The 13,404-nt window shown below is 44.7% G+C and overlaps 1 protein-coding gene across 1 annotated transcript in view; it reads left to right on the top strand.

The window, feature by feature from the left end:
* Positions 1-5,393, top strand: part of nrip1b (nuclear receptor interacting protein 1b) — a 37,711-nt gene extending 32,318 nt beyond the window's left edge. The window contains exon 2 of the mRNA XM_005740154.1: positions 129-5,393. Within this exon, the coding sequence (XP_005740211.1) occupies positions 591-4,190 (3,600 nt within the window). The 5' untranslated portion in view covers positions 129-590 and the 3' untranslated portion in view covers positions 4,191-5,393. The remainder of the gene's footprint in view (positions 1-128) is intronic.
* Positions 5,394-13,404: the final 8,011 nt, after the last annotated feature.

Genomic DNA, 13,404 nt, shown 5'->3' with positions numbered 1-13,404 from the left:
GAATGTGATATAGTGCTGTGTAAATCCCTGCTTCTCACACAGTTTCTCCCCTTTTCTCTTTTTTCTCCCCCCCACTCCACCCAACCTTCTCGTCCTCCCTCTTTTCTGTCTCTCGCTCACTGCCATAGGTCCCCCCCATGTGAGATCTGCAAAGCTGAAAGGCGCCGCTGACAGAACCACAGCCAGGCCATAGGACAGACATCCCAAACATCCACAGCCACGGAATGTGTCAACATCTTTGTGGTGAAATCCCGCTGACTCCTCAGTTGCTTTTCACATAAGCCTCGAGCTGGGCCTTCTGGGATCCTGCGGCGTTTAAAGGCATACAACAATGCCTGGGAGGCCTACCTGCCCCGGATTGTCTCCAGCCATTGTTGCTGTTTTAACACAGTGGTGACTGTGCCCACTACAGAGAGGATCACATCCATCTAGTGCATCCACCCCTCCCCTCTGCTGTACACTGACTCGGTGAAATAGCCTGCCCGCTTTTTGGTATTTAGGAAGTACATGCCACTGTCAACCAGATGACCTAGTGGACATATTTCCCTGTAAGAAGTGCTGAGCCATACGAGGGGATCCTAGTATTGAACATGACTCATGGGGAGGAGCCTGGCCCTGAGACACACAAGGATTCAGCTGTTCTAACTTATCTGGAAGGTTTACTGATGCATCCAGTGGTGGCCGGGCCTGGGGCCACGGCAAGTGGGAGGTCTGAGGCTGCCCACAGCAATCAGGAGCAGGGTGATAAGGTGGGTGGGCCCTTCCAACTGCCCAACCATGGACCCACAGCTCCCAAGGGTGGAACCAATGGGCCCACTCTGGGTTCTTCTCAGCACCTCAAGAAAGCCCGCTTACTGCGCTCGGGAGCTTGGAATGATCCAGGGAACCAGCGAATGAGCTCACCCCCAGCGGAGCTGAATGGCCAAGTGGGAGGGATGCAGAATGGAGCACTAGAGGGATCTCCTCATGCTGGAGAGAGCACCCTGCTTGCGTCACTGCTTCAGTCATTTAGCTCACGACTTCAGAGTGTGGCGATGTCTCAGCACTCTAATAAACCCCCGAGTGAGTGTTCGTCTCCATCCAAGGCGCCACCTGCAGACAAAGAGCCACTACCTGTGTACGGGACAGCCTCAAGCCGCTTAAAGGGCCTGATGAGAAAGAGCAAACTTCAGAATCATAGCAACACACCTTACAGTCGTCGTGGACACAGCCAGGACAGACCCCCAGAATCACCTCGCTCAGCACACAGTGCCACGCCTCCTGCTGCTCCTACAGCTGCAGATTCAGTTTCCTGTGCAGAGCGACTGAAGGCCGTGGCTAACATAGTGAAAATCCGCTCTAGTCCGGCGCCTTCACCTAAGCCCAGTGTCGCCTGCAGTCAGCTGGCCCTGCTGCTGTCCAGCGAAGCCCATCTCCAGCAGTATTCCAGGGAGCATGCACTCAAAGCACAGCTCTCTGGAAGATCAGCCAGCGAAAGACTAGCTGCCATGGCAAACCAGCAGCACAACCAGGACAAAAGGCCACCCAGTCTGCCCGGAGCTCCAGACACGCTAAGCTCCTTAACAACCCAAAATGGAATGACAACAACCACCACAGTAACGACAACACTCCCTCGAATGGCCCTGTCAAATCCACAGAGCCCCTCTTTGCTGCGTGGCCACAGCCAAAGCTCCCCACCCACTCCCCCACGTGCTCCAAGCCACACTCACAGCCAGCCACCTCGGGAGAAACGAGGCTTTGACTCGCGTCCAACCCGCCCACCCCAGACGTGCAGTAGCTTGCTGCTGCTGCTGCTGAACAATCACAACAACCAGAAGCAGCTGACCAAGAATGGGCATTTGGAGGACAGCTGTGGCATTCTGCCACCAAGTGGCTCCTCTTCAGTCACCTCAGACAGCGAATGCTCCACCCAGGAGCGGAGCCTGACCAAGGACAGCAGCGATGCCGAGAGCTCCTACTCGAGTTGCTCTCCCATTGACCTCTCCATGAGAAGCCGTGTCAATATGCAAGATGGAGGGCTCAAAACTACAGTTCCCTCTTCCTCCGCCTCTTTCACCTCTACCCTCTCTACTTCCGCCCCAGGTGCATTCTCTCCTCAAGCTTCTGCTCAGCCCCCCACCACAACTTTATCTCCATCTTCTACTGTTGTCTCCTCTGTTTCCACCTCTATTTCTTCCTCTTCCTGTATCTCTACCTCTTCCCTGGACAAATTAACAGAATCTTTAATAAACAAGTGGAAGCCAGAGCCATCAGGATCAAAGGTGTCCAAGGGCAAGGACCCTGAAATGAGCCCAGACCTAAAGTCCCACCCTAAAGTCACACTCATGCAGCTTCTTCTTGAGCGCAGAAATAATGAGATGGTTAAGAAAAATGTTGGTAACCAAGATTCACCTCTTGATGTAACTGTAGCCACCATGTCTCGAAACCAGCCAAAAGGACTGGTATCTTGGGAAGAGGCGAGGACAAAAAGCCCCATAGATAGGTCTGTAGCTCCAGCTCAGCCCCTCTACTCACTTGGCCGTGACCCAAGCGGTGCTCTGTCCCCATATTCCTACCCTTCCCCCAACGTCCAATCCAGCCCACTGGATTTGTGTAAATCTAAAACCTTCCCTGCTGAGAAGGCCTCAGAGCCCGCCTTCAGTGCTAGTAAACTGTTACAGAATCTGGCTCAGTGTGGGACAGCTTCCTCCCCACCCACCCCCTCTGGTAAAGGGCTGGGCCAGGAGCACGATGCCAGCAGGCCCCTTGCCCTTTTGGAAAGACTCAATGCTCCAATCGGCAGGACCACCACCACCACTCCACTCTCTGATGGAGCTTCAGGTAGTGGCACACCCTTCACTAGGAAGGAAGCTTCTCCTCCTTCATCACAGATTGAGAACCTTCTGGAAAGGCGCACCGTGCTGCAGCTCCTTCTAGGAACAAGCTCAGCTACAGCGACTGTGAGCCGCAAAGACAGGCCTAGTGGCAGTGGCAGGAGGAGTGTGGAGGCAGCGGGGGGATGCAGTGAGAAGAACCCTGGTGCTCACGTCACCTGCGACAGCTCCAATGGCCCCCCTCTGGATGTAAAGGTCAAATCGGAGCTCATGGAGGACGTGGGACCATCCTCTGCCATGTCTGAGGACGTGATTGGCAGAAAGAGGCTGAGTTGCTATGAGAAGAATAGCCTCGTCTCAGATTCCCAGCAGGACTTAAAGGCTGAACCCCGGCCTGCGGAGGTCATAGCAAAATATGGCCTCCTCAGCCAGTTGCTTAAACAACAGACTGCTACCTACTATACCAGTGCTGCTATGCAGGCTGACACACAGCTCAGACAGGTTAAAGAGGAACAGAGGGAGTATCCGAGCCCAAGCCCTAAGAAGAGGCGGCTCTGTTCAGATCGGACTGATAATTTGAGTAACATCAGCTCTCCAAGAGCAGTGGACAGTGGTGACACAAATATTTTTGCCTCCTCTGTTGTTCCGGTAGAGCCTGAGCAGCAGAGGACTCTAAAGGAAGAAGAGGTTCCTCCAAAGAGCCCACCGAGTGAAACCCTTACACGAGAGAGCCGGGGCTTCAATGTGCTCAAACAGCTGCTGCTCTCCGACAACTGCCTAAAGGAGCTGTCCCAGCAGCCCCGGGGGGCGCCCAGTCCGTCCGTCCTCCAGACCAACGGCAAGGCCAACGGTAGCATTCTCACTCAGCCTGCCCAAAATCACAGCTTCCTCCAACTGCCCAGCTGGCATCCCCACGGTTCCCTCAACTCAGGGTTTCCAAGTAATCTCAGACCACTACCCACCCCTCCTCCAGGTGACAGTTCTCTGCGCTCCCCTTGGAGTCGCCACCCGTCCCCGTGGCCCATCACTCAAAAACGGGAGACGCCTACTTTAGTCAAACAGGAGCCTGAGAGCCCTGTGCGGTGGAGTAGTCAAGAGAACGAAGAGGAGGACGAGGGTTGTGACTCAAACCCAGACTCTCCACGGCTCTCGCGGTCCAACCCCATCCTATATTACATGCTGCAGAAGGGCAGCATCCAGCTAAGGAAGGAGGGGAGAGATCAGGCAGAGGGAGCCCATTCTGTTGTCAGAGTTAAAGAAGAGCCTATCAGTGACATGCATGCCTATGAACGCAGCCTGAGCTCTACCCCTCAATCACCCGCCCACAATGACAAGCACAGCCATGAGAGCCAGGGGCTGAGCCAGTCGTCTGAGTAGAATTTGTATCAACTGCAGAAAAATAGAAATGGAAAGAAATTCACTGACTCTGTTTGTTTTTCATTTTTTGAATGACTTGCCAAATTGGTCTGATGAGACAAATGACAAAGAATGCAAATTGAATGATTTTTTTTTTTTTCAGGTGGCATAGAGCAAATTCAGATGCACTTCTGCATCGATTTTTAAATAGTGAGGTCATGGAACGGTACAAAACAGCTGTATCTTAGCAGAATGCCACAAAAGCCAAAACTGTGCATCAGTCACAGATCAAACCTTCCCATCACTGATTGTCATGCACTACATTTTGTACTACAATGTTAATTACGGAGCCCTCCTTTATTATTGTTTTTTTTTTTTTTTTACACTTTCTTACTAATTGAACTGTACACATATCACTACTCCAAGTCCTCCTGTTGCCTGCCATAAAACATTTAGAAAGAACATTTCAAGCAACATCCATTATTGATGACTCTAAAAATGTTAGTGCTCAGTTCAGTGGACATTTATTTATTTTCTCCATCAGAACATTTCCAGATAGACAGAGACCCATCAATTTTAGATAAGATTCCAAATAGTCATGGCGGTCTATTACAACAGTGTCCGTGCTAAAGTCATTCAGAGGACCTTAAAAACGGCATTCGGCGAAGATCCCGCCGCGACGAATGCTTTGTTCCTCGGGATTCACGGTGTGGCACAATTACCAGTGGAGAAGGAATATATCGTTGGCGCTTTAAACGGTCACAACTCATTGTTTTCGCTTTTATTTGAAGTGCGTGTTTCGAGGCCAATATTCGACAGTGCAAATTCAGGGCACTATGTTTGCAGATTGAGCCGTTTGGAGCAGATGGGTCAACAGAGCGAGCGCGGCTCTTACAGTTGAGCAACTGCGTGTAAGCAGGTTTCTAGAGCAACAGTTAAAAAGGCAGTGTGTGAGAAACTTATCTTGCGACCCTGGTTAAACCCAAGGCACTTTTCTTCATGCACACAGAAACTTTTGAGTGTGACGCACATGGCTTTTTCCTTTTCATTTCACTTAAAAGGAGTACCCAGACTTTGCACTATCGAGTCCTTGGAGTCCTTTTCAGAATCATTTAATGGCATGTGATAATAAAAAAGAAAAAACAGTCAGTATTGTTATCTGTTGAGAATTTGACAGTTTGTGATTTTTTTCCCTTTATTTCTTCACTATTGTGGTTTATAGATTTTTTTTATTGTTATTATTATTTGTTTGTGGCAGTCTCTTATCTCATAAAATGTCAAAAGAATTGCATGATAATAAAGAGAAGACCACAGGTACATCTTTGTTTTGAAAGCAGCTGGATGTGTGTACCTGCCCCCAGCAATCACCAAGACCTTTTGGTGTCTTGAGGGATATCTGGTTGATCTAGCTCCTTATTTTTGGATCGTACTGTACTCTTTTCAGTTGATCTCACATACTGCTTTATCGATTTTAGTCTCGTGATCTTTTTACTACATATGAAGTATGTCTCTTCAATTATTAATACATTTTCACAATGGTTAAATATATTTGTGTAAATAGTACTTTCAGTATGAAAGATGACTATTTTGTAATGTTTAAGAAAAGATATTACCCTAGTTTTTAATGCCCTGATATGTAAATATGAATTATATGCGTACAAGTGTACATACAAAGGCCGAGGATGCTATGCCCATCGTTTTCCTTTTTTCTTTTTTTCTTTTGGTTGGTTTGTTCTCTGCATGTGTCTCTATGTGGTAAATGATAATCTATCCTGCGCTGTGTTGTGTAATAATGTCTGACTTTCCTCACTGCTGCCTGTTGCATGCAGACGCATGGGAACTACCTGTGTATCCCTACTGGTGATGGGGGAAAATGTCAAGTCTTAAAATAGGTCTTTTATATCACAGAGAGAGAGAGAGGCTGGTTTAGAATATGAACAGTCCCTAAATAACCACAGACTGTTGAGCAAGTTGATTTTAAAAAAAAATGTGTGGAAAAATAAATGTGCATTGAATATTTTTGTGATTATTCTTTTCTGTTACTGGTTAACAAAGCTCTGTGGAAGAGTTTGGGGGGATGTAGGTGGGGGATTGACGTACAATCATAGATCTGCATTGTGCATCTAAGAAATACATTTGTAGCAGCAAATATATATATAAATATATATATTAAAAAAAAGGATGTTTCATTTTTTTCATGTGAAGACCTGAAACATTATTTCATTTTTTTATGTTTTCATTTTTGGTGTTCATTTGCACTGATATCTGAAAAATAAAGGACTAAAATGCATGACCTAGTATGACTGTGTTCCTCTCTTTCCAGTTTAGCAGCCAGCAGTGTGCTGGGACCAATGTCGGGACCGTGTTTGCTCATTTGTAGCGCCCCTCTTCTTTTAACAAAGTCAAATAGTGAATGTGTAGAAGCTGAACTTTAGATGGAGGCATGCTGTCCTATACTGTTCCAGACCATCAACAGTGCTGTGTCTTTTTTTCCATGATGCACAAAATGTTTTTAGTTTCAGGGCAGGCCAGTTCACCTGTAATCTTCTACTATGTTGCTGGTGGAATTGTGTATCTGAAAAATGCAAGGCCTTTTCATTGAGCCTCATTTACTAAGCTTACATTGTGATTTATTAATATTTTCATACCTGGATTTTTCGTACTTTAGAAACAACTTTAAAAGTCTCTCTGACCATGTATACAAACAAATGATAGCCTGGTTGCCTTTAAATTTGAATACTACTACTACAGCTACTAATAATAACACTACAATGGAAAAAAAGAATGTATGTAAATGACATTTAGCATTAGCAGCTTCAAATAGCACTCTTCTAGTGGGTTCTGCTGAAAAGCATTTTGAAACTACATTAGCATACACAGACTGATGCTACGAATGCACTGCAAACACTTTAGTCTCCCTCACAGCCACAGTCAGTTGAGAATTACCCCAACATGCATGTTTTTGCACAGGGAGAACATGTAAACTGTACAGACAGGGTCAGACCAGGCCATGTATTTAATAAGGCATTCCAGGGTCATAAAAAAATGACATTTTTAGCCAAAATTAGACACAACCACATCTTTTTAAGGCTGCAACAGGCCGATTAGATTTAGCACAGATGTTGCTTCATTGACATGATCAGCTTAGTTGTTGTGAGCAGTCACTTTAACACAACCAAAGCAACCAGCAGTGAAACTGAACAACTACTGCACCCCAATATCAGAGTAAGGTTTAACATTAAAGCATTATCATTTAAAGAAAATGACATCAAAGCCAAACAGCGCTGCGTGCAATCAAAGAGTCCGGTCTATTAAAAGAGTGAGAGGATGTCCTGTATTTGCCCCTAAACCCCTGCTTCTGAGTTGGCTGCTGTTCACTGTGTTGCCGAGTCTTTAACAAAGGCAGGAAAGACACTGAAAGAAGGGAGGACACGTGAAGGTCACCAGATGCACACCGAGTGCCCAAGGATGTGCCCTACACAAATGGAACGTATATCTTTGATTTAGAGCCTACAATAGATTTCTTTGTGCGGTCGTTACAAAACCTTAATTCTCGTGTCCCATCTGGAAAATTGTCCATTTAGCGATAGTTTTCTCGACTTGAGAAAAAACAGCCTGTAGCGTGAGATTTCCTAAAGGTGAGGACAAGTTCAAGCTAAACTTCCCCTGCACCGTCTGAATATGAAGTCCAGCGAGTGAACAGACAGCTTTTTGTCTGCAGTGCACTTTTGAAATTGCAGCACAGTTCCTCAGCCCTGACTTCCCTTTTATTTAATCCTCCCCATGACTGACTGCACTCTCTTTAAACTCCCAGTAACCTTTCCCCTCAGTGAACTTCTCCATTTCAAGATTCTTATCAAGGCTGAACTACCAGTAACCTCTCGATTTCTTCTGATTGCCGGAGCAGCGGCAAGCTTAAAGTAGGCGGCTGCGAGTTTAAGCTGAGGTCAAGGTGTAAAACTTGACAATCGACTGTTTGTCTGTGGCTTCGCTCTTTGATTTCCTGACCTCAGCATGAGGCCAAAAGGATGTAAACGCTGCACATAAGGCCGCCAGCGACTCAACTGCAGACCGAGCACTCGGAAGTCCCACGACAGACGTTTTCATAGTTACGAGATGTCCAGAAATGATTTCCTGGCATTGCAGATGCTTAGTCTCTGACAAACAACTTAATGACTGCACTTAATGTGCTGGGCCAAGGGTTTATCTGCATGGGAACTTGTTCGAAACAGCAAGCCTGACGACTTTAGTGTAAATGAGATGCTTTCCTCCTTATGTGCTTTGTTTATTCACATGGAGGCCATACAGAGCTAACACTTGTCACCAGTCGTCTTAGTGATGGGTGTGATAAATCCGCTCCCAGATGTTTCATCGCCCTTTTCTTAGCGAAGCCTTTGAACTTTGAGCATGTGATTTGACCTCAAATGTTATGTAAACATACGCGTGCGCACGCACACACTCTGTCACACATACGATCTAATTAGCATTTTATGGGTCTCATGTCCCGTTTGGAGTGTCATTAAAGTAGAGTATATAAATAAAAGGCTGATATGCCTCACAGATACCAGTCCAACTGTTTCTGTACTTTGCCTTGAGGTGATGCTTCTCCAGCGGCTGGATGAGCAGAGCCACAAGTCAGTATTCAAAAGGATTGAAGCGAAACACCTGGGGAAACTCGTGCACTAAGGAAAAAAAGGTCCCAACGTTTGATTTCACAACCTTATACTAGCCCTCCCTCCCCGAGGCTTTTGAAGATGTACCTCTTTGTGAAGTCTTTCCCTTAACCCCCCTCCAGGGTCATGACCTCTTGCCTCACCTCCCTCGACCTGACCTGGCTGATCCTGTTTCCCGGGACAGGATCAACTGTTGGCCCCGCAGCTGTAGCTCCCCCTCCCCTCTCTTCCTACCCCCCCGACACCTCCTCTGCACACATATGCACTCAAACCACAAACCACATCTCCCTGCTTCCGCTCCCCAGCAATACACTCAGGCCACTCTCGCAATCTCTCATGTAAATATGACAAGTGGCGGCATGGCTCAAGCCCTTTCTTTTCTTTTGAGCTCGATAGCCTCTTGACCCTCACTGTTTCCCATGGCCTCCCAGTCCTCATACATGATGTGGTAATTATTCACGAATGACTAATAGCCCAAATGTGCAGAGAGGCTGCAGAGGGGGTGAACACTGCAAGTGAAAATACAGCAGCTCTGATCAGCGATGGCAGTTTTATAAAGCTTCCTTACTTATGTCCATGTGCAGGCCTGTAAACAGGCCCGATGTAATATTCATGATGAGTGAGAGTCCCTGTAGTCCACAGAGCAGGCTGTCAGCTTGAGGGATCTTGGCTGACACTAAAAGAACATGGATGGTATTTGCCATGTCAGATAAGCACAAGGGTAAATGTTTTACAAACTGGCCAGGGAGAGCTAGCAGTGTCAGTCTCCTGTCTGCCGGCGTCTTCTATTGCTTCTGATCATCTCAGAAAGTTTCTCCTTTCAAAGAAGTTCTCGCTTACACATCCTGAGGTATTCGATTAGTAACGACGGGAGCGAGCATTCCTGTTTTCATAGGCGATTAAGCTCACGCTTGATCTGAATCTTAATTTTCTCAGTTTGAAATCGAGTGACAGCAAACAATGAACTGCCATCTCTTTATTTTCCACCTCTCTCATGTGAACGATGTCATCTTCGAGAAACGTTTTTACCGCTAATTTCCTGTATGAATCGTGACACTGTGGTTGATCTGCAGGGTCATGAACTTTTCAAGTAAACATCTCTCAAAATCCCCGGTACAGTGAGAAAGGGCAGTTTAGTGTCAACCAGTCTGGCTAAGACCAGCTTGGGATGTGAACTTTGTGCAGACTTAGGATGAAGCCTGCCAAACTTAACTCTGTTGAATTAGCTTTCTAATATTCAACTCAGTGTGAAGTCATAAAGGGAAAAAAACAGAATGAAGCTGTATCTGGCAGTCAGAGGGGATTTGGTTGCATTTCAGAAAGTGAAGATGTTATGTTATGTTAAGAGCACTTATTAGTTTGACAGCATGATACAATATTTAGAAGGGAAGACGATCCATAAGACACGGGGAGGAACACCAGTTTACCTTTATATGGGAATATAATAGCTCCAGATTATAAATGCTGCCCCTGTACTCGTGTGGCATGCCTCATATTTTAATCATTAGCTTGTTTGTTTAGTGTTGAGTTTTTTCAGCCTGCCAGCAGCAGGAGTTTATGGACGACAAAGTCTTGATGTTGCTATGAAATTTTGCACAGATGTCTATGTTTCACAGGAGATTAATCTTATCGACTGTGAGGAACTTTAACTATAGGGCCACTAACAGAAACTGAATTTTTTCTCTTTTGCATTTAAATATGACATTTTACGTCATGGTAACCAGGTTATATATGATCTTGACAATCCCACGACTCTTCATTCATCACTGTGGTTCTCAAACTGGGCCCCACAGCAACTGCAGATGGAGCATAGATGCCCATTTTTGTCGGACAAATGAATCTTGATTTTTCTTTATTGTCAATAACTTACTTTATTTAGGAAAATCTTGCCTTGTAGCTTCAAGCTGGGTGTTTTTGCCATGTTACTGTTTAAAGGCTGGATGAGTGAGGCGTAGAGCTAACAAAGGAACTGGGGGATACAGTCTAGAAACTTGCAGTTACAGGGTAAGGCATACATGTCCTTAATTTATCTTAATTTACAATATTAAGATCATGTTTTAAATAAAACTTGAAGCTAGTAAATGAAACTATAAACCAATTAAGAAAGCATTTACTGAAGAGGGAGCCCAAGAGTCATGTTCCAACAGACTCTCATTCACAAAAGTCATCCCTTTCTGGTCATTAGAAGTCAAGTTCAAGGCAGTGCCTCACTGGCATCACCTTTCAGACCCGGCAGGTATTCATCTTTTTAACAGATCAGATGTGACTGATGAAATTTGGGGGACAGATTTACGAACACATTACGCCAGCACACACTGGGTTTTGGTGTAAAAACAAAAAAAACAAAAGAAAAAAAACCCCCAGAATATTTAAAGTGCACAAACTGATTTTCTAATGTTTTCTAATGTTTGCAAGATGCAATTTACAGCCAGCTGGACTTTTTCTTTGTATGAAATAGTAATGAAATGACTGTGCTTCAGAAAATAGCACAACTTAAGTGAATCACCTCTAAAACTAACCACACCTATCAGCACGCAGACACTATGTTGCCACGTTTGTTCAATCTGGAGTTCTGAATTTCTGAAGCTGCATTTATGTGCTTTAGGTCAGCAGTCCCCAACCTTATGCCACGGACCGGTTTATGACTGACAATATTTTCACAACCTTTAAGGTGTCGTGGATTAAATATTATAAAAATAATAACGTTAAAAACCGATAAAAACCCTGAGAACTATCAATTTCACACCTGAGCCTCAACTCTCGCAGCCCGGTACCAAACAACTCACGGACCGGTAATGGTCCGGGGCCCAGGGGTTGGATACCGCTGCTTTAGATGGAAAGAAAATGGGGTCATCATAAAGAGTGTGATTAATTGTATTGTTCAGAACTGTTGTATGATTGTCTGCATTATGAACTGCCTTCATTCTGGATGTCATAGATTCAACAAGATGCAGGAAGCATCACTTACAGATATTGGTGCTTTTAACATGCTAGTATACTAGCATGTTATATCAACGCAGCTCAAGAAACCAGTTTGTGATTATTTAAATTTTGTAACCTGCTCGAAGCGTGGTCAGCAACAACACTCAGGTACGTCGTGGTCAATAAATGATGCTGATAATTTCATGTTTCTATGATTTCTATGGTGAACAAACTTGTTTTTTTGAGATGACCTGATGCAATCTAGCAACAGTGGTTAGTTGCCTGGACTCACAATATCATAAGATCACACAAAATTTATTCACTGAGGTTATAAGAGGCAGAAACGCATACACACACCATGTGTATGCTATTGCTATTTATTGTAGTTTAACCTGTCAAGGACAAAAACGTGAAGAAAATTCTGTATCAAGCCTTGTAATCATAGCTTCCCTACTTTTTTTTTCAAGCTTTGAGTGACAGCTCTGTGGCGCAGTGGTTAGAAATGTTGCCTCACAGGAAGAAGATCCTGAGTTTGAATCCACCATCTGGCCGAGGCCTTTCTGTGTGGAGTGTACATGGGTTCTCTGGCTTCCTGCGACAGTCGAAAGACATGCAGTTAGTGGGATTACGTTAACTGGTGATTCTAAATTACCCATGAGTGTGAATCAAAACGGTTGTCTGTGTTTGTCTTCCTTAGACTGGTGACCTGTCCAGGATGTACGCCGCCTCTCGCCCTGTGAGAGCTGGGATAGGCTCCAGTGCCCCCCGGCAACCCTGATAAGGACAACTATGTGAGTTTGTTATAAATTGGAGGGGGGAAAAGGTGTGCATGATAAATTTTATGTTAACACACCACAAAATACCTCCTTAAATGAACTTAAAATAATCACAGAAAAGATTTCTACATTAATAAATGACTTTCTATTAGCATTAAGTATTTTTGTTGGGCTAATGTAATGTAATGGGTTGGATCAGCCCAATGAAGTTGGACTCAACTACAGTAAATAAGTCAATTCATCATTAATTAATTAAGTTGGCTTAACTCAAGTAAATTAAGTTGAAACAACAGACTCAGTCCCGTGGAAATGCTTTCCATTTTTTACGTGAATCCAAATCATTTTTTCGTGCAGGGAGTGACAGTTAATTGTGTACACAAAGAAGATGATACTAAACAATCCTCATGTAATTTCTGTCAACAAGGTCGAGATGAGCAGTAAAACACAGACTAATGCTGCTTTTGTTAAGCTTTATAAAAAAATGTACTGAATTTGAAACATAGTTTATTTGGGAAGTGGTGAAAGTCCTGCCCATTATCTGGGAAAGACACCTTGAAAATGGCTGAAATCCTCAAAAATAATGATCTTGTCAGGATACCCGACATCGAGCCACGACAGAGTTTAACTACTTCATTCTTTACGCTGTCATAAAATCAATGCTCCTGCTGCACTCTAAGCTTCAAAAAAGCAAAGGGGAAAAACACAATCAGTGTTATTTTAAAATGAAACAAGCTTTGTATTATTGTTGGCACGACAGCTCCCGAAAAAATGCAGTGATTTAAGGCACCTGATCATTTCCATATCACATAGGAACATCTATGGTAGTCCCATTGAGTCTGTATTCTAATTTACTTAATAAGAGAA

This window comes from Pundamilia nyererei, unplaced genomic scaffold (assembly GCF_000239375.1).
Source record: "Pundamilia nyererei isolate P.nyererei 1_Seehausen unplaced genomic scaffold, PunNye1.0 scaffold00097, whole genome shotgun sequence".
Taxonomy (NCBI): Eukaryota; Metazoa; Chordata; class Actinopteri; order Cichliformes; family Cichlidae; genus Pundamilia; species Pundamilia nyererei.
This window is presented reverse-complemented; position numbering and strand designations above follow the sequence as displayed.